Source organism: Theropithecus gelada, chromosome 16 (assembly GCF_003255815.1).
Source record: "Theropithecus gelada isolate Dixy chromosome 16, Tgel_1.0, whole genome shotgun sequence".
NCBI lineage: Eukaryota > Metazoa > Chordata > Mammalia > Primates > Cercopithecidae > Theropithecus > Theropithecus gelada.
The window spans coordinates 71900829-71927465 of NC_037684.1; the positions used below are offsets into that span (position 1 = coordinate 71900829).

At 45.2% G+C, this 26637-nt stretch overlaps 1 protein-coding gene across 3 annotated transcripts in view; it reads right to left on the reverse strand.

The window, feature by feature from the left end:
* The window catches only part of CDRT1 (CMT1A duplicated region transcript 1), a 42288-nt gene extending 18149 nt beyond the window's left edge, over window positions 1-24139 (reverse strand). For 2 of the 3 annotated variants that reach the window (XM_025361103.1, XM_025361101.1), the window contains exons 1-10: window positions 23403-24139; window positions 19721-19885; window positions 18521-18721; window positions 18300-18427; window positions 17389-17511; window positions 12230-12339; window positions 9865-10065; window positions 4449-4570; window positions 2150-2298; window positions 383-525 (exon numbers count right to left, since the gene is read on the reverse strand). In XM_025361103.1, coding sequence (XP_025216888.1) covers window positions 383-525; window positions 2150-2298; window positions 4449-4570; window positions 9865-10065; window positions 12230-12339; window positions 17389-17511; window positions 18300-18427; window positions 18521-18721; window positions 19721-19885; window positions 23403-23907 — 1847 coding nt within the window. In that variant the 5' untranslated portion in view covers window positions 23908-24139. The remainder of the gene's footprint in view (window positions 1-382; window positions 526-2149; window positions 2299-4448; window positions 4571-9864; window positions 10066-12229; window positions 12340-17388; window positions 17512-18299; window positions 18428-18520; window positions 18722-19720; window positions 19886-23402) is intronic. The other variant, XM_025361102.1, reaches the window with a different exon arrangement.
* Between the last annotated feature and the right edge of the window lie 2498 nt (window positions 24140-26637).

Here is a 26637-nt window from a genome sequence, read left to right on the forward strand (position 1 = left end):
TGAGACAGGAGAATAGCGTGAACCGGGGAGGTGGAGCTTGCAGTGAGCCGAGATTGTGCCAGTGCACTCCAGCCTGGTGACAGAGTGAGACTCCATCTCAAAAAAAAAAAAAAAAAAAAGAATTCAATAACTTCTCAAAACCCCCAGCTCCTATAGTTACTTCGCAAGAGAAACAAGGAAGAGTGGAAGAGGTTAATAGCCAAACAGAGAAGATGGTGGGGGAAAATGGGTCCCAGGTGGAAGAGGAAGGAAGCAGAGAGGGTGAAGTGCAGAGAACACGATGGCCACAGGGAGCAGAAGGTCTGCCAATGATTGCACTCTAGGCTATGATGGGGAAGGGAAGGACACCAGGTTCACCACTCCAGGCTTCACAGGCACCTACTTGGGATGCTTGAAGGCCATCAGGCAGCGCTCATACTTCCCCACCATGCTCCAGGCCATGACCAGGCCATCAGTGCTTCCCGAGAGGAGATGCCACTGGTCGAAGAACAGGCACTTCACGGCTCCCTCGTGGCCACTGAGAGTCTGCAAGAAAAGATACCACTGTCTTCAACTCAGACTGTGACTCCTCCAAGAACCAAAGCTGAGGCTTCTTCAGATGAATGCCAAAGCCACCCCCCACCAATCTGTGACTGCCCTTCACTCGGTAGGTACCTGAGCTAACTTTGCTTTTGCTGTGAGAAGGCCAATGGAGGCTGGGCCTGGTGACTTATGCCTGTAAGCCCAGCACTTTGGGAGGCTGAGGTGGGTGGATCACGAGGTCAGGAGTTCGAGACCATCCTGGCCAACATGGTGAAACCCCATCTCTACTAAAAATACAAAAATTAGCTGGGCATGGTGGTGCACACCTGTAATCCCAGCTACTTGGGAGGCTGAGGCAGGAGAATCGCTTGAACCAGCGAGGTGGAGGTTGCAGTGAGCCAAGATTTCGCCACTGTGCTCCAGCCTGGTGACAGAGCAAGACTCTGTCTCCAAAAAAAAAAAAAGAAAAGAAAAAGAAAAGAAAAAAAGAAGGCCAATGGAGTCCATTCCACGTAGAGCTCTCTCTCTGGTTACAGAGGAATGGGATCAGGGAGGGGCCACGTTCCTGGTGGGTCTGTGTCTGGGGCAGACACTACCTTCTTGGAGCACCAGAAAGGGCCAGAAATCACTGTCCTTTGCTGTCAGAAGGACGAAGGCAACATGTGCTATCCCAGCTCCTTGCCAGAACGCAGAGTGCACATGGGCCATCCCTGTGCCTGCAACTGCTGGATTGGCCATAGTGACAGGATTGGTGGGAAAATTCCACAGGCCAAGCCAGCCACTTTTCACTGTGATCCTGTGTTCCTGCTGCAAATCATATATCGCCACCACCCGCGAAGGCCAGGGGTTCAGATCCAGCAAGAATATGTTTCATGACCAACCAATCACTTTCAAGACCATCCATGTTCTCTCTTCATTAGAGAGCAAGGAGGAAAAAACATTCTCTGTTCATCCTCCAGTATTTTCTTCTTAGGAAAAAAATGCTTTGTTCATCCCTTCACCCCATGCCAGAATACAACACTTTTTTTTTTTTTTTTTGGAGACGCGTGATCTCAGCTCACTGCAACCTCCGCCTCCTGGGTTCAAGCGATTTTCCTGCTTCAACCTCCCAAGTAGCTGAGGTTACAGGTGCCCGCCACCATGCCCGGCTAATTTTTTGTATTTTTTTTTTTTAGTAGAGATGGGGTTTCACTATGTTGGTCAGGCTGGTCTCGAACTCCTGACCTCATGAGCCGCCCGCCTTGGCCTCCCAAAATGCTGGGATTACAGGTGTGAGCCACTGCGTCTGGCCCTACAGAGTGCAATACTCTTGAGGAGAAAAAGGTACTTCACCTCCACTGCTGTTTGTAGGCCCTGAGCCCATAACTCATGCTGAGTCAGAATGCAGCCTTCCTCCACCAACCCCATGATACCATGGGTCATGATGTGGGCAGTGGAGCCCCTACCCTCCACGGACTCTGAATGCCCCATTTTGGGGCCCTCCCATTTAGAGCTTCAGGACTGTCGTCCTTGACGGCCATACTCAGTTGCTCTAGGATGACCTGAGGAGCTAGGTAGGGGGGGCCCAGGGGCCCACCCATCTCCTCCCCAGTGCCCTTTCCCGCAAGGCAGCCCACTGCCCACTCACCTTTACCAACTGGGCCATGACAATGTGCCACACTTTCACCACCCCTCGCTCACAGCTGCTCACAATGTAGGTATCATTGATCCTGGTGGCCAAGATGGGGTCTTTGTGTCTAAACGTCTTCAGGCACTTCCCTGTGTCTACATCCCATACTGAACAGGAGGGAGAGAGAGGAAGAGATGGGAGTGGGGAAAAAGGGGGAAGAGGAAAGTTGACAGTGGAGTTCTGCTCCCCATCACAGAAGCAAAAGACTCATCGAGCCCATCAAGTCGGACTCTAGAAGGACTTCCCCTGGCCTAGCACCTCCACAGGACAGGCTCACCAACAGCTCATGTACCCACAGCACAGATGTGCCCTGAATACAGGTGGTTGGGGGAGCCACCTGTTGGCTATGGCCCTAGAACTTAGCCTTGAGGCCCAAGTGCTAGACAGCTCGTCTCCAATCAGCTGATTCATCAAGCCTGAAACATGCTTGCTATCAAGTAGATTTCATAAAAATCATGGCATACAGCTTGAGTAGGGGCAGGTAAAATTTAAAAAAAAAAAAAGAAAATCACGGCATACATGTAGTGTTGTCATTTTTCCCATACGCTGTCTTCCTGACCCACACCTTCTATCCCCAAAATAAAAGAAGGTCGTCTACCCTCACTTACATTTTTAAATACTTCTGAATCTGACTTTTGGATTTTATGGAGAAATGGTCGCGGCTAGGGGTGGGTTTACTGCTGCTTCAACACAGACTGTGTTACAGCAACTGCCTGGCATCTTGTAGTGGGGATGAGAGTGGGTGGGTGGGTGGCAGAACAGGGTTTCCTAAAAGGAAGAAGTTGATGCCGGGCCCAGTGACTCACACCTGTAATCCCAGCACTTTGGGAGACCGAGACGGGTGGATCACAAGGTCAGGAAATCGAGATCAGCCTAGCCAACATGGTGAAACCCTATCTCTACTAAAAAAAACAAAAATTAGCTGGGTGTGGTGGCATACGCTTGTAGTCCCAGCTACTCGGGAGGCTGAGGCAGGAGAATCACTTGAACCTGGGAGGTGGAGGTTGTAGTAAGCCGAGATCGTGCCACTGCACTCCAGCCTGGCCACAGAGCAAGACTCTGTCTCAAAAAAAAAAAAAGAAGAAGAAGAAGTTAAAAGTGAACTCTATGAATTCAGGAATGAAAACATTAAAGTCTCCTTCAAAGGTGCTTCCCAAAAGCACCTTCTAACTCAGGCAACAGGACAAGTGGCCTGAGACAAAATATAACAACAACCAGAGTTGATACTTACATGGCGCTAACAGTAAGCCGGCGACCACTCAAGGTGTGTGACATGCATGAGCTCATCTTCACAAGAAAAGTACTATTATTATTCCCCACTACACAGATGAGGAAACTGAGGCATAGAGAAGTTAGGTTGCCTGCTCAAGTCACGTAGGTGGTGAGTGGCAGAGCCGGGATTTGAACCTAGGGAGTCTGGATCCAGAAGCCATGTGCTTAACCATTTATGCTAGGTTAGCCCTAACTATGTAAGTATGCTTTCCTTCGCCTTTTTTTTTTTTTTTTTTTTTTTTTTTGAGACGGAGTCTCGCTCTGTCGCCCAGGCTGGAGTGCAGTGGCCGGATCTCAGCTCACTGCAAGCTCCGCCTCCTGGGTTCATGCCATTCTCCTGCCTCAGCCTCCTGAGTAGCTGGCACTACAGGCGCCCGCCACCTCGCTCGGCTAGTTTTTTGTATTTTTTAGTAGAGACGGGGTTTCACCGTGTTAGCCAGGATGGTCTCGATCTCCTGACCTCGTGATCCGCCCGTCTCGGCCTCCCAAAGTGCTGGGATTACAGGCTTGAGCCACCGCGCCCGGCCTCCTTCGCTTATATTTTATGTATATATCTTGGCCCATTTATAAAATTACCAATGGGGCTCTCGTGAGGATTAAATAATGTATGTTAAGCATCTGTCACAAAATTGGTACTCAGTAAATGGCAGCTGTTGTTGTTCATGGCTTTATTATATTCCCCACTATATATTTATGTATCTGCTTCCATTAGGAGACTATGAGCCCTCTGAAGAAATAAAAAGTTGTATCTAAAGGGCCGTATCCTATTCCTTTTTTTTCTCCTCAGCATCTAGCTCAGTGTGTAGCTTGTTGTAGGTATTCTACAGATAGTTGTTGAATGGATGGATCGATGGAAGGAAGGAAGGAAGGGAGGGAGGGAGGGAATAAATGACTGCCAGCCTATAGAAATGAACAAAACAAAGCATTTTGGTAACCCATAAGTTGCAGGAAACTTCTTAGAAAATTTAAGGCACTTCTTACTCACCTTTTACCTGGCAATCTTTTCCTCCCGACACGAGCCTGTTCTTACACAAATCTATGCAAGTGATAGTCCCCTGGTGACCACTGAAGATTCGTGTGCAAGCCCCACTTTTCAGATCCCAGTATCTGCAGGAATCAGGCCAAAAGAATGTTTGTGAGAGCTCCTGAGGGCTCAGAGGATCATACTGCGTAGAATCCCTGTAGATAAGTAGGTAGTTGGGAGGCAGCAGAGCCTCATGGTTCAGCTTAAGAGTCAGGGGCCTGGATTTGAATCCCAGCTGCAGCACCTATTTGGTGTAACTTTGAGGAAGTTAATTTCTGTGTAAGTTTCCTTTCCTTACTGATAAAATGGAAATAATAATGAGTAGTTACATCATAGGGTTTTTGTGAAGAATTAAATGGACTAATACAGTGATTGTCAACCCTGGGTAACTTATACCCCCAGGGGCCATTTGGAAATAGCTGGAGATATTTTTGGTGGTCACAAGCAGGGAAGGAAGAGACACTGGTATCTAGTGCATCGAATCCAGAGATGCTGCTAAACATTCTACATTGCACAGGGCAGGCCCCACAGTAAAGAATTTCCCAGCCCCAGATGGCAATAGTGCCAAGGTTGAGAAACCCTACACCAGTGGAGGTAACACTGGAATAGTGACTAACTTGTACAAAATGCTTGATCAATGTCAGGTGGTTTTCAGGTAGAAGCATCCTGAATGACCACCAGCCTTATAATCCATGGCACTGATTCAGTGGTACAGCAGATCTTCAAACAAGAGCAACAGAATCCTTTACCAGTCACTTAGATCCAAAATATTTATGTACATATAGAGCATATCTAAGAGATAGATGGGAGCAAAGATGAATTATCCTGTTTTTTGTTAAGAACATGTGCCCAAGGTCTCTCAATTGCACTTCCACTTCAGCTAGGCTGCTTTTGAGACAGGACAAAGCAGAATGCTGAGATAATGGTTCTGGAGCAGGCTTCCTGAAGTCCATTCCCAGGGCCATCACTTACCAGCTGTGTGATCCTGGGCAAGTTACTGAACCACCATGTACCTCAGTTTCTTCATCTGTAAACTGAGGACAATAATTGTACTAATGGCCACGCGGGGGGGGGCTCACACCTGTAATCCCAGCACTTTGAGAGGCCAAGGCGAGCAGATCACGAGGTCAGGAGATTGAGACCATCCTGGCTAACATGGAGAAACCCCGTCTCTACTAAAAATACAAAACATTAGCCTGGCGTGGTGGCGGCACCTGTAGTCCCACCCAGGAGAATGGCGTGAACCCAGGAGGTGGAGCTTGCAGTGAGCCGAGATAGCGCCACTACACTCCAGCCTGGGCGACAGAGCAAGACTCCGTCTCAAAAAAAAAAAAAAAAATTGCACTTACTTCATAGAGTTATTGTGAGGTTTTGCACATAAAAACGATTAATATGTCTCTGGGGTTTTTTGACTATGTTAAGGTTTTTCTTCTAATATTCCCAAGGGTCTTGCAGCCTTACCAATGCCTTACCAGTTTCTCAGAGCCTCCAATGCAGCCACAGTGCATTGAATGATGGCACAGTGCTCTGAAAGAAAGCATGTTTTGAATTTCTGTTTCTAGCAGTATGGTGGTTTATGTCTTCAGGTTGGTTTTCTAAATTTATGCAAGAAAAGGTATTTGATAAATACTTTTAGAAAAATAGGAATAGAAGGAACTTTCTGGATTTAGTAAAAGATATAAGCCAAAGTCATAACAGTAAATATTATGCTCAGTGGAGAAATTGTAGATGTATTCCCTTCCAGAAGGGGAACAAGATGAAGATGCCCACTCTCACTGCTACTGCCTGCCACAGCACTGGAAGGCCTAGGCAAAGTTAGAAGGAAAGAAAAACAAAAGGTGGTATAGGCATTAGAAAAGAAGATAATATATTGTTGACCAGGCGCAGTGGCTCATGCCTGCAATTCCAGCACTTTGGTAGGCTGAGGTGGGCAGATCACGAGGTCAGGAGATCGAGACCATCCTGGCCAACATAGTGAAACCCTGTCTCTACTAAAATACAAAAAAAAAAATTAGCCAAGCATGGTGGCATGTGCCTGTAGTCCCAGCTACTCAGGAGGCTGAGGCAGGAGAATTGTTTGAATCAGGGAGTCGGAGGTTGCAGTGAGCCGAGATCACGCCACAGCACTCCAGTCTGGTAACAGAGTGAGACTTTATCTTAAAAAAAAAAAAAATATATATATATATATATATAGTAATTTGCAGTTGATAAGATTGTCTACATAGAAAAACCAATTATTAAACATACATGCTTTTAGAACTAATAAGAGAGTTTGGCAAGGATGCCAGACACAAGATCAATTTACAAAAATCAATTGCATTTCTCTATGCCAGCAATAACTAATTTGAAAACATAAGCAAAATTAAGATACCATTCACAACAGTAACAAAATTATAACGTTTACAGGCATTAAGTAAAAATACACAGGACTTTTATGAAAAAAACTTTAAGGCTCTAAGAAAGACCACAGATTATTTAATTGAGTGTGTTTACCAAACTAATCTATAAATTCAATGCAATCCCAATAAAAAGTCTGGTTAGGTTTTATTGAAAGTTGATCAACTTACTCCAAAAACTCAAAACTTACATACTATAGCTGTTACATAAGAAAGAAAAGTGAGACCGGGCGCAGTGGCTCACGCCTGTAATCCCAGCACTCTGGGAGGCCAAGGCAGGCGAATCACGAGGTCAGGAGATTGAGCCCATCCTGGCTTGCACGGTGAAACCCTGTCTCTACTAAAAATACAGGAAATCAAGCCGGGCGTGGTGGTGGGTGCCTGTAGTCGCAGCTACTCAGGAGGCTGAGGCAGGAGAATGGCGTGAACCCGGGAGGCGGAGCTTGCAGTGAGCCGAGATGGCGCCACTGCACTCCAGCCTGGGCGACACAGCTAGACTCCGTCTCAAAAAAAAAAAAAAAAGAAAAGTGAAAAGTAGAATTTCCCTCCCCATCACATTTTAAAACATTCTCTAAATGCATACCTAAAAATAAAACAAACAATTTTCAAGAAGGGGGATTTTGATTAAAAACAGAAAAACAGACAATGGACTAGATCAGAGAGCTCCGGGACATTCTCATGCACATACGGGAAATTTCCATGTGATAAAGATAGCACCACAAAACAGTGGAGGAAGTGGCAGGTTATATAGTAGTTGCCGTCGGGGAGAGACTGCTGACTTTATTTAAATACAAATAAATGAAATGGAAACCCTACCTAACGCCACATATAAGGTTGAATTGCAAATAGATTAAAAAACTGAATGCAAAAGATAAAACCGTAATGTTGGTAGAAGAAAATATTAGAAAATATCTCTGTGACCTGGAAGAGGGAAGAATCACAAAAATGAAGGGGAAAAAACCCTGATAAACTGATGTTTTATTACATTCATATTGATTTTTTTTTTTTTTTTTTTGAGACCGAGTTTCGCTCTTGTTGCCCAGGTTGGAGTGCAGTGGCACCTCCCAGGTTCAAGCAATTCTCCTGCCTCAGCCTTCCTGAGTAGCTGGGATTACAGACATGTGCCACCATGCCCGGCTAATTTTGTATTTTTAGTAGAGATGGGGTTTCTCCATGTTGGTCAAGCTGGTCTCAAACTCCTGATCTCAGATGATCCGCCCGCCTGGGCCTCCCAAAGTGCTGGGATTATAGGCGTGAGCTATCGCGCCCGGCCCATTTTGAGAATTTTTGTTCAACAAAATTCATGTAGATACTGTGAACAAAGTTAATAGGTAGTCCTGGTGAGAGGGAATTCTCTGGCAGACAGCCTTTGGGCTTCATCTGCACTGTTGGCTCTCCTGGGTCTCCAGCCCCCAGATTTTGGACTTGCCAGCCGCCTTTATCACACAAGTCAATACTTTATAATAAATCTCGTATGTATATACACATTCTATTGGTTCTGTTTCTCTGGAGACCCTAATACACATATGAAAAGGTGCTCAACTTCATTAATAATCAGAAAAGTTAAAATTTAAACCCCAATAAAACACAGTGAGTTTTATTTAATATCCATCAGATTGACAAAACTGTTAGATTGACAATATTAAGTGTTTGTGAGAATACATAAGAAGAGATATTCTCATATGCTGCAAATGGGAATGTAAATTAATATAACCACATTGGAAAGCAGTTTAGTACTCCTTCCTAGAAATTCCCATGCTAAGAATATACCTTTAAAACACTCGTGCACATGGGCATCAGGGGACACATCCAAGACCCATCTCTGGCAGCATTCTTTGAAATAATGAAAAACTGGAAACAAGAGCCAGGCATGGTGGCTCACGCCTGTAATCCCAGCACTTTGAGAGGCCGAGGCAGGTGGATCACGAGGTCAGGAGATCGAGACCATCCTGGCTAACACGGTGAAACCCCGTCTCTACTAAAAAATACAAAAAAAATTAGCCGTGCGTGGTAGCAGGTGCCTGTAGTCCCAGCTACTTGGGAGGCTGAGGCAGGAGAATGGCGTGAACCCAGGAGGCAGAGCTTGCAGTGAGCCTAGATCGTGCCACTGCACTCCAGCCTGGGCAACCAGGTCGAGATTCCGTCTCAGAAAACAAACAAACAAAAAACTAGAAAGAATGCAAATGTCCACCAACAGAAAAACAAACACATGAGTTATGATACAATCATCAAATGTAATACTGTATCTCAGTGAAATAAGTTAATTACTGCCACCTACATCATATAGGTGAATCTCAAAAATATAGTTCCATGTAAGAATGAAGTACCAACAAATTTTAAAAATATGATTCCTTTTATGTTGAGTTCAAAAACAGGCAAAAGTAATTAATACTTTTGGAGATATATAAGAAGGAAGCAAAAATGACAAAGAAATGCAAGGGAATAATTAGTATAAAATTAGGATAACATTACCTCTGGTTGGCAGGAAGAAGCAAGAAGAGAAAGGCACAGTGAGAGGGTTAGGAAATGGTGATATCTGATATCTTGGCCTGAGTAATGGATGCATGAGTGTTTGTTATACTATATAAAAATATACATACATATGCGTTTTTAAAACACTATTTTGCCTCTATAGTCTGTCTCATACCCATAAAAAGCCATGTTCCCTGAAAGAATCTGTAAGAACAAAGGTAAATTATTTCTTCATCTAAGAATGCTAATAAAGAAAATCTTTCTGACTTGCACTCATCAATTAGAAAATATATCTGATAACTGTTATAAATCTATCTCATTCAAATTTTAAGCATTATATACATTCCTGACTTTTTCCTTGCCAAAATAATAAGCTGAAGCTATTCTAGAAGTCAGTATCTTCTAGGATAACTGTTAAATATAAAAAGAAAAAAGCATGCCCACTTCTTCCATGAGCTGCCTCTAGGCCTTAGGTGGGATGGGGATCATGATGCCTTTGGACTCCTCACCTGATACTTAGGTCATAGCTCCCGCTTAGGAGAAAATTTTCCTCCTCACATAGGAAGAGGGCCCGGACACTCCCAGCATGGCCTCGGAATTCAACGGGTATCACTTTTCCTTGTATGATGTCCAGAAGGTGGATCTTTCGATTAGATGACACAGCTATCAGATCTCCCCCGGAATAGTGGATGACTCTTTTTTGATCCCACCTGAGTGCCAGGGGAAAAGGATTATCCATGAAAGCAGAGTCTGTGTCCTTCCTGGGACTGACTTAGCCCCCTGACTTTCACCTACAGCAGTGGTGTAAAGAAAAAATCAGGGCCTTTCAACAAGGGAGGCAGCAGAAGGCAAGGTCAAGAATTAACAGGCCCTGAGGGATCCCCACTCTCATATATGACAAAAATCCATTTCCGTCAAATTTAAAAACTAAAGACAAAAGGCAATTTTTTAAAAAATTCTGTAAATGTATGCTAAATCCCCGAGAGAGAGAATGGAGTATGTGGCATTGCCCAAATTTAACTGATCATGGAAACCTTTTTTCTTGGAAAACATCAGAGGCACACAGTTGGGAAGTCCTCTGCACACTATATTTCTTTTCTTTTCTTTTTTCCCTTAATCGATATCCAGTGAGCATACGTTAGGTTCAAAGTCCTGTGCTAGCAGATACCACAGGAAATATAAAGAATTATCAGATAAGGACCTTACTTATAATGAGCTTATTGTCCCATAAAACTAGGTGAGTTGAATTAATGTTTCAATCACAGGATTATTAGCAAATAGGTAAAGTATGAACAGGATGACCAAATAATGTATTGTCCAAACTGAGAGATTTTTATTGTGAAAGGGGACACTATTTATTTATTTTTAGAGACAAGGTCTTGCTCTGTCACCCAGGCTGGAGTACAGGGGCGCAATAATAACTCCCTGTAGACTCCAACTCTTGGCCTCAAGCAATTCTCCTACTTCAGCCTCCCAAAGTTCCGGGATTACAGGCATGATCCACCACACCCAAACTGGGGACACTATTATTAATGACACTAGGACTGCAGAGTAGAGAAGGATCATTCCAACAAACAGGGATGTATACGAGGAGCTTTGAGGCCAACCTAACCAGAGAATGAAACCCCATCTCTACAAAAAAATTCAGAAATTAGCCAGGCGTGGTGGCATGTGCCTATAGTCCCAGCTACTTGGGAGACTAAGGCAGGAGAATCGCTTGACCCCAGGAGGTGGAGGTTAAAATGAACCAAGATTGCACCACTGCACGCCAGCCTGGACGACAGAATGAGGTTCACTCTGAAAAAAGAAATACAGATAGTATGGTGATAACTGTTCTTTAAAATATATATGTGTGTGTGTGTATATATATACTTTTTTAATATATATACATGTACATATGTGTGTGTGTGTATATATACTTTTTAATATACATACATGTACATATGTGTATATGTGTGTGTATATATATGTATATGTACACACATATATTATAAGGAGCAATTCTTGATATTTTTGCCCTTATTCATACCTAGAGTTCAACGAGTCACCATCTTTTCTAAAGAACAGTTATCACCACACTATCCATAAAAACTTGACTTTGCCTTTCCCCTATCTTATCTTCTCTGTCTTCCTCATACTGACTGTTCTATTGTCAAGATGCAATTTGTTAATAAGATTTATGGCCAAAAATGAAGTAGAGGTGGACTTTGCAAAACCTTGTGAATATAAAGTGAAGTCCTAGGCCCAAATATGGCAGAAAGTTGATTATTAAAGAACCTTCTTCTCTCGGCATATTGAAATGATGTCAGAGTATGCAATTATAAATACGACTGTCATATTTACCATGGGAAGATATCTATAGTACTTTGCTAGGCTGGGTTACAGAAATATGTGTAATATAACACCACCGCTATTTAAATTTGTGCTAAGTATGCTAAGAAAAGAATTCTAGAAGGCTAGACATCAATATTAATGGTGGTTATTGCTAGGTGATAGACTACAGGAAAACTTTGCCTTTCTCTATACATTTTCTGGCATTTAGAAGACTTTTTCCAATAACTGTATATTATTTCTAAAATTAATATAACAAAATAAAGAGATTTCAAAAAATGAAGATTTTATGTGTGACTTGTGCAAAAGGTTGTTGGTCAGCATACCCAAAATTTATAAAGGGAAAATATCCTTTACCCACTGCCAAGAATGGTGCAAAATGAAGCAGCTATTGTCTTCATGGGATCACGTGCAAGTTTAGGGCTGGAGCTTGAGGTGAGGAGAGCTTGCCTTTCCATGTACACAAAGGTCAGGGAAATCCCAAGTGTCAGTATGGATAACGCAAGCGTCCCTAGAGACCCAGATTGTGAACCCAGTACCTACGTGTCAGAGAGAATGCGAACATTGTAGGTTCCACAGAAAATATTTCTCTCCTCCATTAGGACCTGCTGCGTTTCCTGGTTCTGGTATGCAGTCCACAGGTTGTACTCATTCTAACAAGGGAATATTTGAAGTTAAATCTCAGTGGTAACTTCAAATACCCACAGTCCCAGAGCCCCTAGGGTCTCCCTGGCAAGGGCACAGGGCTCACGGATTCTTCCTCTGAAGGCTGAGGCTGCTTCTCTGCAGGGAAGGGAGCAGCCGGTGAGCAAGCACCAAAGGAAACCGTGAGTTAGAAAGTGTTGGGTCAAGGTTCTTAATTTTTGTTTCACCTCTTTGATTTTCCATGTGCCCTGATTCCATGAACCTTCAAGGCTGAATTCCAAATGTCACCAACAACACAACTTTTTCAAAAATGAGCTCACAAAGGGCATCCTCACAACATAAAGTCACAGGTGCCCTTTGACTGACCATTTCACAGAAGTCGGAATGTCATGTGTGTATTACATCTACCTGATAGCACAAAGCACACTCAGGGGATTTTAAGCCACATGTGAAATTACTGCTATACATGCTATGCATGTGCTTTTTTTTTTTTTTTTTTTTTTAGATGGAGTCTTGCTGTGTCGCCAGGCTGGAATGCAGTGGTGCGATCTCAGCTCACTGCAACCTCCACCTCCTGGATTCAAGCGATTCTCCTGCCTCAGCCTCCAGAGTAGCTGGGACTACAAGCATGCGCCACCATGAGCAGCTAATTTTTGTATTTTCAGTAGAGACAAGGGTTTCACCATGTTGACCAGGATGGTCTCGATCTCTTGACCTTGTGATCTGCCCACCTCAGCCTCCCAAAGTGCTGGGATTACAGGCGTGAGCCACCACGCCTGGCCGCATTTTTTTTTTAAGACAGTTTTGCTTTTCTCACCCAGGCTGGAGTGCAATGGTGCGATCTTGGCTCACTGCAATGTCTGCCTCCCGGGTTCAAGCAATTCTCCTGCCTCAACCTGCTAAGGAGGGGGGATTACAGGCATGTGCCATCACGCCTGGCTAATTTTTGTATTTTTAGTAGAGACGGGGTTTCACCATGTTGGCCAGGCTGGTCTCGAACTCCTGATCTCAGGTGGTCTGCCTGCCTCGGCCTCCCAAAGTGCTAGGATTACAGGCTTGAGCCACCACGCCCCACCTGCATTTGCATTTCAAAGTTTTCATACATCTGCAACCTTCATTTGTCCTTGCAGCTGCCTTACAAGGTAGATCACTTGCCCCACAAAATGTTCTCATTATTTTACAGATAAGGTATCTGGGACTCAGGGAAAGGAAATCAATTTTATCAAGTCTTGACAGGGGCGCTTTTGTTTGCTTCCCAGTCTTTCTTTTATTTCCTTCCTGCCTGCCTTCATTCTTCCTCCCTCCTTTCTTCCTCTATCACACACCTTCTGAGCAGGTATGGCATTCCAGACATGCTAAATTCTGGCATAGATGACTGAACTAGATTCTCAGTTCCATTTATACTCCCTGCCATATTCTATCCTCAAATATCCAGAAATTACAGTCCCATTAGACTAGCAGGAAAGAAAAAGCAGAATATATTTATCTTGAAGGCAAAGAAGAACACAGCATCATGTTTGCACCTGAGAGTCCTCTTGGGGACATCTCTGAAGTCTCCTTCCAAACCTTAGCCTTCTGCTCCATGCCTTTAGACTCTTCCTCAGATGCCCTCTTTCCTCTGCTCCCTCTCCTTAATCGTTAACCATGTAGCAATGTCCACCAAGAAGTTTCTGCCCGGAAGAATCTGCCAACCTGCCTCCCCTCCAGGGTCCAGGGAGCTTTCCATATCCCAGCCTGAATTAAATGATGCTGCCCTGGATTCTCCCAACCCAGGGGTAATTCATTGGCCTTTGCTCATCTCCTAAGTTTTGTGAGCCCAAGAAGCCACATGGTGGAGTCATTGGGAGGGAAAAGACCTGAGTTTAAATTCCAGCTCTGCCACTGCCCAGCTATGAGACCTTGGGCACTTTCTCACAGCATATCCTTCATTTCCACATCCATAAGCTGGGAACAACGACATCTCCTCGATCTATGGTAAAGTTAAGTAAATGCTGCATGCAGAGCTACAAGCATTGTGCCTGGCACACAGTTTACACTCATGCTATTACTCACCACCCTGAGAAGCACTCACCTCCACTTTTCCTAGAAGACTCTATAACTGCTTAGTCTTGCTATTAATGTGTTCTCCATGCTGCTTCACCTGCTTCTCTCCCTTTTCTCTCTCTCTCTCTCTGTTTTTTTTTTTTTTTTTGAGATGGAGTCTCGCTGTCTTGCTCAGGCTGGGGTACAGTGGCGCAATCTCAGTTCACTGCAACCTCCGTCTCCTGAGTACAAGCGATTCTCCTGTCTCAGCCTCCCAAGTGGCTGGGATTACAGGCATGTACCACCATGCCTGGCTAATTTTCTATATTTTTAGTAGAGACAGGTTTTCATCATGTTGGCCAGGCTGGTCTTGAACTCCTGACCTCAGGTGATCGCCCTGCCTCAGCCTCCCAAAGTGCTGGGATTACAGGCATGAGTCACTGCACCTGGCCCCTTTTCTTAAACTATACATGTAAGAATTAAAGAAAGAGGAGAGAAACACGAAGGGTGGCTTGACAGTCAACAGGTTTATTTCAAATCTGGGAGGGAATTCTGAGCGAGTTAGGTCAGAAGCCACACTCTCTTAGAGACTAAGAGTTTCTAAGGATTCAGGGTGGGAGAGTTTATCAGATGTTCAGACTGCTTTTGTGTCTCTTTGTTGTGCTTATCTGGGAGGCAGAGTTGTGTGTCTGTCCCCATACATCTTTCTGCAGCTGCGGACATACCCCCTGAGTCTGATTTAGCTTCCCTATCTTAGTGCACTTGAAGGGAAAGGAATGTGCTTATTATGGCCCACTGTTTTACTGGGGCCCATTGTATGAGGGTGAAGTCCGGCAGTTACCCAAGAGACTTTCCCCCCCACCTCCCTCTGTGCCCGAGATGTCTTAATCTGTGTTTTACTGTCTGCTCTTTCTGGCTGNCTCCCTCTGTGCCCGAGATGTCTTAATCTGTGTTTTACTGTCTGCTCTTTCTGGCTGCTTGTAGTTAGAAGAGAAGTGATTTCCTTGAAACGCATGAGACTAGAAAGGGACCTGGAACTTAAAGTGACGGTGTTCGTCCGAGATGACGGTGCTCCAATTCTGTCAATACATTCCTAGAATGTCAAACACTGGCTGGGTAGTCTTTCTGTTGGGCCATTACTGACTGCATCACCCAAGGAAGAAGGATGTTGTTTGTGTTATACATAAAAGAGCAACAGACTTGAAAACAAAAGCAGGTCCATGTTCAAATTAATGCCTCTTTGACTCAGCTGGCTGGGAGAGCTTGACTTCTCTGCGCCTCAGTTTCTTTATCTACAAAATGGGTGAAGGGACCAGCTCAGAAATGAATAACTGCAGGTCAAATGAAATCCAGAAATGTGTTTTCCTTTTTTTTTTGAGACAGAGTCTCGCTCTGTCGTCCAGGCTGGAGTGCAGTGGCGCGATCTCAGCTCACTGCAAGCTCCACCTCCCGCGTTCACGCCATTCTCCTGCCTCAGTCTCCCAAGTAGCTGGGACTACAGGCGCCTGCCACCATGCCCGGCTAATGTTTTGTAATTTTTAGTAGAGACAGGGTTTCACTATGTTGGCCAGGCTGGTCTCAAACTCTTGACCTTGTGATCCGCCCACCTTGGCCTCCCAAAGTGCTGGGATTACAAGCATGAGCCACGGCACCTGGCCCAGAAATGTGTTTTCTTTGGCACATGTAGTTTTTAAAACTGCTTTTAACTGGTTGCCAGTATTTAATAAAAGCAAGAGATTTCACATAATATGTCAGATTTCTATCTTCTAAGGCTTAGATGGTCTAACAGGTCAGGGGCCTCAAGACAATCTCTCAAGACAATAATTAGCCAGAACTGAGCAGCAGCTGGCTCTTCAGATGCAGGTGAACTGTCCAGCCCATGACAGCCACACCGTCCGCTACTGCCCACACCACCCGCCTCCTCCTTTGTGTCACCTGCCTGGTCCCTCCAGGTCATATGAACTAGATGCTCTCTCTGGATGCTTCTGTTTCTCAGATTCTAATTTAACATAGCTTCCTCCTGGGAAGCGGCAGTCAAACCATCCCTTATTAACTATCCTTTTGGGGCCAATTGAATAGACTTCAAAATGGACTTTAAGCAGGGAGGAGGGGGCAGAAATCTAATGGTTTTAGGAATATCAACCATGCCTTGATAGGCAAAGCAAAGAGCTCGAAGAGTCTTCCGTTCACTCTTCATTGTTGCCCACGAACTAGTGGAGAGGGCTACGTTTAATTAACTCTCTCCTTCCATCCTAGAGCCAGAATGAACCTGGAAGTGAGAGATGAGGGAGCCGAATTCATCCAGGCCCCAGGCATTCTGGAACCAGCCCTGGCCCTCCCCTCGGGTCCTCCTCAAATTCCTGAGCAGCAGATGCTGGAGCCTCCAGAGGCATGGGCTCATGGAGCTGCTCCTGGCCTCTGAACCTGCCACCAAATGACCTGGTGCCATGGACACAGAACACGGCCATGGGCTTTGAAGTAAGGAAGAACCCTGAGAGGACAACCAGATCAATCCACCCATCCAACAGATGAGTAAAACAAGGCTTAAGAAGAGGAAGTGTCAGCTGGGCGTGGTGGCTCACACCTGTAATCCCAGCACTTTGGGAGGCCGAGGCGGGTTGATCACGAGGTCAGGAGATCGAGACCATCCTGGTTAACACGGTGAAACCCCGTCTCTACTAAAAATACAAAAAAATTAGCCACATGTGGTGATGGGCACCTGTAGTCCCAGCTACATTGGAGGCTGAGGCAGGAGAATGGCGCAAACCCAGGTGGCGGAGCTTGCAGTGAGTCGAGATCGCGCCACTGCACTCCAGCCTGGGCAACAGAGTGAAACTCTGTCTCAAGAAAAAAAAAAAAAGAAGAGGAAGTATCTTGTAAGTCAGTAGCAACACAGAACTCTGGTCTTCCTTAAGGAGTGTTACCTGCCATGATCCTCTGTCCTCACTCCAGGGCTGAGTCTGGACTTCAGCCTTCAATGGCCAATTAGAATGAGACGTTCACAGTTACTTGCCCCAGATGCCGTTGGAACCCACCTTCGTCCTCAGCTTCCACTTCGGATGTTTCACACGCATACGCTTCCCGTCATCTACCATTTTAGGAACTGGGATAGAAACCTTATTGGCATAATTAGGATCAATTCCTCTTGTGTAGGACCCCTGGAAAAAGACAAAAAAATAAAAATAAATAAAAACAGAAAATGGCTAGTCTTGGCTCCGACTCTGCAAGAAGAAGGGAAAAACTAGTTCTTGGCAAAATCTGAAGGATGCGTAAGCCCTGGCTGCGGCAGGCGGGCCCAGTTCTGGCTAGTTCCCCTGGCAGTGTGTGCAGATCGAATGGAGGAGAAAAATAAACACCAAATGCCACAGGGGGACCAGCAAAGATGGTCAGACTGTCGCCAGCCTCACCATAGCTGCTGCTTCTCATCCTCTGTCCTCTCTGCTGGGAAAAAAATTCAAGTTACCAAAATCCATGGTGTAGGGTGAGACTTCTGGCAAGAAACGGAGAAGTAAAAATGCTGGAGAAGATTACCATTGGGGAAAATTGCGTTTTAACTTAAAAAAAATACTTTGCGGCCTCATCAACATCTGTGTTCCATATGAGGCTGATGCAGAAACGCATTTATGGCTTTCTTGCTGCGTAAGCTGTGATATAACTCCCTGGGGACTGGGGGTTCTCTGCTTTGTGAGGTGTTGGAAAGGCTCTGCCTCTCTGCTCCTGAGTGGTCTCTATCCTTATGGTCCTTGTGAGATGCACTGACCATGAGAGAGTACTCAGTCGTCAACAGGAGTTTGGACCAAAAAGAAAAGACCCATGAAGCCTAAAAGGCCACAAATGTACAGCAGGAGGCCAGCTAAGGGTTTACAAAAGGTCCACAGTCAGATCAGCCTCAACATGAAAATGAAGCTGGTCTCAGACATTCCCCTTTCAGACTTGCAGTAAGTACCTGCATGAAGACAATCTGGTTCTGAATGAAGCTGTGCGCTGACAAGTCCGTCTTGACCTGTTGAGCCATGGCGGCCCAGTGCTGGCTCACAGAGGCACACTTGTTCAGGGTGTGTCTATCCAGCATTCCTGGAAAAAAAAAAAAAAAGATGGACCCAGAAACCCCAGAACTGGGCCAAGATGGGAGGTGTCTGGGAAATCCCCTCAAACACCCCAGCATACTTAGAATGTACTTGGAGAGGTGGATGGGCAGGTAACGGATGAAGTCTCGGTATTTGCTGAACCCAGAAGACAGGTCTCTGAGGTCATCCAGGTCAACCAATAGATTGCAGGGATCGTACCCTGGCTTGGTTATGCCTCCTTTTTCAGAAAACAGCCTATTCATTTCAGAAATACACTGGAGTGAATTCCTCCATGGTTCCTCTAGAGTGAAGCCAGAGAAAGGTATGTGGTTGAGTTGGCTCTGTAGAAACTCCAGGCCAAGAAGAAGTCCTCACCAAAAGCTCTCCCACAAAATAAACCTCCTCAGAGTCTACCCTTAGGCCACTAGATTTTTGTCATCTCTTCTGCCACATGAGAATAGAACCTTTTGACCCAAATATACATGTACTTTTCCACTTTTTCAGCCCAAGGAGAAGTCTAGAGTATCAGAGTCTGAAATGACATTGTGCCTGGAATTTTTTTAAAAATACTCCAACAAGAAAAAATTTTAAACAATTTAAGAAAGGGGGGGAAATGAATGGAATAAAATTGGTAAAATGTTGATAATTGGTGAAGCCAGTGCTATGTGGGTGGGTGGTTATCATACTGTTCTATATACTTTTGAAATTTGAAATTTTCCATATAAGTGTTTTAGAATCTATGCCTTGTATTTCCTACAATATTGTGTTTCCTATGATATTTCATGTATATGTCTTGCTTCAAAACCCAACTTAGGAGTGCCTTGAGGTGGGGAACCAAATTCCCCATTAATTTTATTCCCTCCTCAAGATCGAATCCAATACTGCAAAAATAGCCATTGGTGGGTTTAATTCTAGAGCCGGCCACCATGCCAGAGCCCAGGGACTAGATGATGGATTGTGGCCCGGAGCAGAGAAAGACTCCAAAGGAAACCATTGATAGTCTCCTTTCTGATTTCTATTTTCAGATGTGTCTCGTGGACACCGCAGTGGAGAGGTGAAAATATGGGTTTGGGGGCCATACTGATCAATTTCAATCCTTGCTCCTCCCCTTACCAGCTGTGAGAATTAGATGGGGAAGTAAATGTCAAAGAGCCCAGCACATTGTAGATGCTAAATGAATGTGAGTTCCTCAAATCTGCCATCCCCAGATGCCATCACCCTGCCAGCCCCTCCAGTTCCACAGGGTCTTCCCAATCTCACATTGGTTTCATATTGGCTTTCTTGTTGAAAGTTGACTTACCAGGGTTAGAAGCTGCCCCAAGTAAGTGTTCATTTTCTGGGGCTTTGGACAAAGGAAGGGATGTGTGCTGACTTTTGGCTGTCCAATAGACTTGTGAGGTCACAGACTTGGAGCTGTCATCTTTCTCGGGGGAAAACCACACATCTGTGATGTCTTGATTGAGCCCTGAAAAACAAAAGACCAAGACAAGGTTGCTCTTGAAGCAGGTGTGTTGAGGAAAATGAGGTGGAGAGAAACTTTTTCATTTTTTCTTGCTTCCTTTTTTTTTTTTTTTTTTTGAGACGGAGTCACTCTGTCGCCCAGGCAGGAGTGCAGTGGCACGAATGCAGCTCACTTCAAGCTCCACCTCCTGGGTTCACACCATTCTCCTGCCTCAGCCTCCCGAGTAGCTGGGACTACAGGCGCCCACCACCACGCCTGGCTAATTTTTTGTATTTTTAGTAGAGACGGAGTTTCACCATGTTAGCCAGGATGGTCTTAATCTCCTGACCTCGTGATCCGCCTGCCTTGGCCTCCCAAAGTGCTAGGATTACAGGCGTGATTCTTCCTTCTTTTAAAGACGTACAGAACGGACCAGAGCAGTTATGTCTGTTTTTATTTGGGGCCTCCAAACTTCTATGCAAAAATCTCAGAAAGCTTCCTGTTAGTGTTTCAGCGTACTTCCAATGTAAACTATCTTGAGCTGTTTACACAAGGAGAGAGAGAGTCGAGGTCCGGAATTGCAACAGGGAATGTTCTTTGGAAGCTCAAGATGAATTTTCTTCCATGATAGAAATAACCACCCTCGAGTCAAATTAGAACATTTAACCTTTTTTTGGTTTGTTTTTGTTTTTTGAGACGGAGTTTTGCTCTTATTGCCCAGGGTGGAGTGCAATGGCATGGTCTTGGATCACTGTAACCTCCACCTCCCGGGTTCAAGTGATTCTCCTGCCTCAGCCTCCCAAGTAGCTGGGATTACAAGCGCATGACAACTGGCTATTTTTTGCATTTTTAGTAGAGATGGGGTTTTGCCACGTTGGCCAGGCTGGTCTTGAACTCCTGACCTCAGGTGATCCGCCCACCTTGGCCTCCCAAAGTGCTGGGATTGCAAGGGTAAGCCACCATGCCCGGCCAGAACATTTAATTTTTTAAGAGAGAATCTGCTCTAAGAAAAGAGAAGGTTGTTGGCCAGGCGCGGTGGCTCATGCTTGTAATCCCAGCATGTTGGGAGGCTGAGGTGGGCGGATCACGAGGTCAGGCGATCGAGACCATCCTGGCTAACACGGTGAAACCCCGTCTCTACTAAAAATACAAAAAAAATTAGCCGGGCATGGTGGCGGGCGCCTGTAGTCCCAGCTACTTGGGAGCCTGAGGCAGGAGAATGGCGTGAACCCGGGCGGTGGAGCTTGCAGCAGTGAGCCAAGATCAGGCCAGCCTGGGCGACAGAGTGAGACTACATCTCAAAAAAACAAACAAACAAACAAACAAACAAAAACAAAAAAGAAGGTTGCCACAACCTGTAATAGGACTTACACAACTCCAATGTAAATAGCCCATTTCTATGGTGCGTGATGAAACTTTTGGAAGAGCACCGTGGAGCATTGCATCTGTGCGTACAAGCCAGGCCCTCTGCTGCTGGCAGCACTGCAGAGTGGAAGAGGCTCAGGAGGGGATCCTGGTTTTCAGTCCACATGGTGGGTGACCTAAGTGAAGTCATTCAGATGACCTGGACTTTGGTCTCCTTATGTAACTATTAAGGATCAACCAGTCGGTTGATCTCCAATCTAACTTACTGTTTTTGACACCCTGGGATTCACTGTGTCTTCATTCTATATTATCTTTCTTTTATACCCCTGACACGCCAAATAAATCAAGTGACATATTTTGTGATCTAACTGCGTCCTAGGCCATCCAGCTTTAAAATTCTTTTGGATTCCACTAGTCTACAAATATGACCACCTCTCAGGTCTCATTGGTGACAGGAATTACACACCTTCAAGAGCTAAAACTCCAAAACGCCTCCATGTGACCACCCCCTCCCAGCTTTCTCCCACCCTTGCTTAAATCTGAGCTTCCCCACGCTGGACCCTTCCACTCCCGGACCCCTCCAAAGCTCAATTCTCTTGCCTCCTGATACAGTTGGGATATTTGTCCCCTCCAAATCTCATGTTGAAATGTGACCCCCAATATTGGAAGTGAGATCCGATGGGAGGTTTTTGGGTTTGGGGCAGATCTCTCATGAATGGCTTGGTGTCCTTCCCACAGTAATGAGTGAGTTCTCGCTCTATTAATACAGTTCAAGAAAGAGCCGGCTGTTTAACATAAACTGACACCCCTCCCCCTCTCTTGCTTCTTCTCTTGCCGCATTATACGTTGATTTCCCTGACATTCCACCATGAGTGGAAGCTTCCTGAAGCCCTCACCAGAAAGAGATGCTGGTGCCATGCTTCTGGTACAGTCTGCAGAACTGCAAGCCAAATAAAACTCTTTTCCTTATAAATTACTTATAAATTTCCTTATCAATTACTCAGCCTCAGGCATTCCTTTACAGCAAAGCAAAACAGACACCACCCTTATTGTTTCTTCTGCTTCCCTGAACTAGCTGGCCAAACACTTCCAGGATTCTGTAACACCCTAGGCCTGTGATTCTCAGAGAGAGATCCCCAGACCAGCAACATCAGCACTAGCTGGAAACTTGATAGAAATACAGAATCCCTGATTGGGTGCAGTGGCTCACGCCTGTAATCCCAGCACTTTGGGAGGCCGAGGAAGGTGGATCACAAGGTCAGGAGTTCAAGACCAGCAGGGCCAGCATGGTGAAACCCCATCTCTACTAAAAAATACCAAAAAATCAGCCAGGCATGGTGGCACGCACCTGTAGTCCCAGCTGCTTGGGAGGCTGAGGGAGGAGAATTGCTTGAACCCGGCAGGTGGAAGCTGCAGTAAGCCAAGATTGCGCCACTGCACTCCAGTCTGGGTGACAGAGCGAGATTTCATCTCAAAAAAAAAAAAAAGAAAAGAAAAGAAAAGAAATACAGAATCCTGGGCCCACCTCAGACCTGCTGAGTCCAAACTTCTGGGGGAGGAGCTTGTTTTAACAGGTCCTGCTGGAGATCCTGATACAAGCCACAGCTGGAGAACTACCACCCCAGACTTATTTGGCCCTTAAGCTATCTCCAGCCTTGGAGAAACTCTACTTTAAGGTTTGATTTCATGGATAAGCAAGGAGCATGGTAGAGTGAATGAAAAAAAAAGGAAAAAAAAGCCGTAAGTTTTGACTTCTTGGTCTGGTTTCTGTGCAGCGTAGCTGAAAAGCAAAACAATAGCTTCCCCTTTACAACCCTCTCAAGCCCAGTCCAATCCCTAAAGCAGGAATGGCACCAGCATTAAGGGGTCAGAGGCAGGGGCTAGCCATTTCTGGGCCTGTGAGATGCAGAAATCCATGATAAATGCTTGTCAGTTAAAAGTTGTGTACTTCCTCCTGCATCGATCATTTTCAAGAAGGAAGTTACATTCAGTCATTTCTCCTTTGGTAAACAGGATCAGGTGTCAGGACAAGGTGTCAGTTCAAAAAAACCTACGCTGCATTCTGTGCAATCTCTGTCTACCTATGTTGTCTACAACTGCAGTTCCCTACAGATTTCTGAAGTCTTGCCTTCCGGTTTTTGGGGGCCCTCTGGTCTTTGCCTGTGGCCTTGTTTACCTGAGATATTGTTCTGCTCTCTCAGAAACAGGACTCTGATCACATTGGCAGCAATGAGCAGTAATTTGGGGTTGCACATCTGCAGCAGTAAGAGAGTATAATTCGCCTTGGTCCAGTGGGTGCTGTTCCCAAACCAGTACAAGATCTCCTTCATCTTCTGTTCTACTGTTTTATCCAACATTTGGTTCAAGAAGGACTTCGCAACTTTCCGCTCTTTCTTGCTGAGGTCGATCCGGGACCTGTTATAGATGAAATCCTTTCCCTGTGTGGTCTGAAGGATATTCTGGAAATAGTGTAACAAATACAAGCTCTTTAACTGCTTCAGAATGCTAACTAGAAACCTCCTCTGTGATATGTCATTGATCCTGCAGAACCACTCTTTGGTAGAGAAGATCTTCCAGGCTAAGACACACGTCTCACACTTCTGGCATAGAGGGATGGAATCGGTTCCCTTCTCACAATGAAAATAGGGGGCATTCTTGAGCGTTGATTCCAGGTTTTCCATGATCCTGAGATAACCAGCTCATTTTAGCCCTGCCCACTTGCAGCGGCAACACCACCGAACACTAGAGGAACAGGAGAAATGAATAAATACCCCAGTTGTGCCTTTTCAATTACAGACGTCTCCCAGAGCAAAAGTAAATGGCTGCCATGGATGGAAAGCGTCTCTCTCTCAGAAACTGCCGGTAGAAGTCTGGCTTTTTGTACAGACCTCCTTGGAAACATGGCTTTACCGTAAATCTCCTAAACCTGGTGCTGCTTTATGTGGAGGCAGTTGCTGTATATTCTGAAAGAGCTGGTCATCTCATTTCTAGGACAACAAGAATACTGTTAGCCAAATTTAAGTAATATGTGGACTATTACTGGTATTGTGCTTTAATTACTGTTATATCTGGCTTCTGAATATTCATGAATATAAAATAAGATGCAAACTTCTTATGTTTATATCTGTTCAGTTACAAGGTGGCTATCCCAATGATACTAAATATGTTTATATTCATTTTCTTAAGTCATCATCAAAGTAAAACCAGAAATGTTTAATATAAATTTAAGTTATTTAACTGCTTCAGAATACTAACCAGAAATCTCACCATTGTCAAAGTGCCCAGGCAAAACATATTGGGCAACTGACAGAAAGAGTTTCAAAGTCATGCTGAGATAATTCTCCTATTTCAGGCAAGGCTAGGTTCAAACATTGACTCTGGTACTTAGGAGCTATATGGTCTTAGCAAGCAACCTGTCCTCTCTGAGCCTCAGTGTCTCCATCATAGTTATGAGGATGGAGAAGATAAAGGCGGGTAATAAAAATGATAACTACCTTCTAGGATTGCATTAAATATCTGAGATCAGTTGTTGTTGTTATTGTTACTGTTACTAAAGCATTATTACCCTAGATAAAACCAAAAGGTTTGCAATATTGTTTGCCTTTCTAATGCCCATGTTGGAAGACCAGGCATAACCAGAGAAAGGTAATGGAATCCATCGCTGGGATTTGGTTGGCGATGGTAGTCACATACTAGGGTCAGAATGGGGGCAATAGGAATCAGGTTAAGAATGAGATCAGTTCTCACAGCTCAATCTCTTCTGTCTGAAGAGGAATCTGGAGAAAAGGTGTGAGTAGATTAATATTTAATTAATCGGGAAGGCCAGACAAAGGAGGGTGGCAAAGAGAAGGGACGCCCGAAGCAGACTCTTTGGATCTGTAAGGTGGGCACATTACCCTAAGAAGTGCTGCAAGCTAAAAGTAGCTCTTTTTTTTTCTTAATTAACTTGTTTATTTATAATTGACACATTATAAATAGCTTGTTTAAAAAAAATTTTTTTTTTTTTTTTTTTTTTTTTGAGACAGAGTCTCACTCTCTCGCCCAGGCTGGAGTGCAGTGGCCAGATCTCAGCTCACTGCAAGCTCCGCCTCCTGGGTTTATGCCATTCTCCTGCCTCAGCCTCCCGAGTAGCTGGGACTACAGGTGCCCGCCACCTCGCCCCGCTAGTTTTTTGCATTTTTTAGTAGAGACCGGGTTTCACCAGGTTAGCCAGGATGGTCTCAATTTCCTGACCTCGTGATCCGCCCATCTCAGCCTTCAAAGTGCTGGGATTACAGGCTTGAGCCACCGCGCCCGGCCGTTTTTAAAGATTTAAATAAATTTGGATTTTAATCTATGAGGCTGACATTCCTCAAGGAAGCCTTTTTTTTTTTTTTTTTGGAGTCAGAGTCTAGGTCTACCCCCAGGCTGGAGGACAGTGGTGTGATCTCGGCTCACTGCAACCTCTGCTTCCCGGGTTAAAGTGCTTCTCTTGCCTCAGCCTCCCTAGTAGCTGAGATTACAGGCATATGTCACCATGCCCAGCTAATTTTTATATTTTTAGTAGAGACGACATTTTGCCATGTTGGCCAGGCTGGTCTTAAACTCCTGACCTCAAGTGATCTGCCCGCCTCGGCCTCCCAAAGTGCTGGGATTACAGGCGTGAGCCACCGCCCCGACCAAGGAAGCAGTTTTAATCACCCAACTTAGTCTTTATTTCATATTTCAGGGCCACAAACTTGGGAGTGAGAGAGAGACTAGGTTTCAGACATTAGTCGAGGTTCATTTCCATCCCCTCTCCCTCAACACTGCACACACACGGTTCTCCTCAAACACCTGTGGACCATAGTCTGTTGTTGCCCCCTCGGCACCTCCTTTTCTAAACAGCTTCTTTGAGAAGATGACAAGGGGCCCCCTCCTGGGAATAGAGGGACAAGGAGGGCTCCAGAGTGAGTGAGTGCGAGAGGGCGGCACCTCACTCCCTTCCTCCCTGCCTCCTGCTGGTCTGCACCTTTTAGAGATTGGGCCATACACCCGACTTTGGGGGGAAGTTGAAGCCATTTGGGATCTGATGTTACAGTTAAAAATGTGGCCTTAGGCTGGGTGTGGTGGCTCACGCCTGTAATCCCAGCACTTTGGGAGGCCAAGGCGGGTGGATCACGAGGTCAGGAGATTGAGACCATCCTGGCTAACCCGGTGAAACCCCATCTGTACTAAAAAAACAAATACAAAAAATTAGCCGGGTGTGGTGGCGGGCGCCTGTAGTCCCAGCGAATCAGGAGGCTGAGGGAGGAGAATGGCATGAACCCGGGAGGCAGAGCTTGCCGTGAGCGGAGATGCGCCACTGTACTCCAGCCTGGACGACAGAGTGAGACTCTGTCTCAAAAAAGAAAAAAAATAAAAATGGGGCCTTGGCACAGGGCAGGACAGAT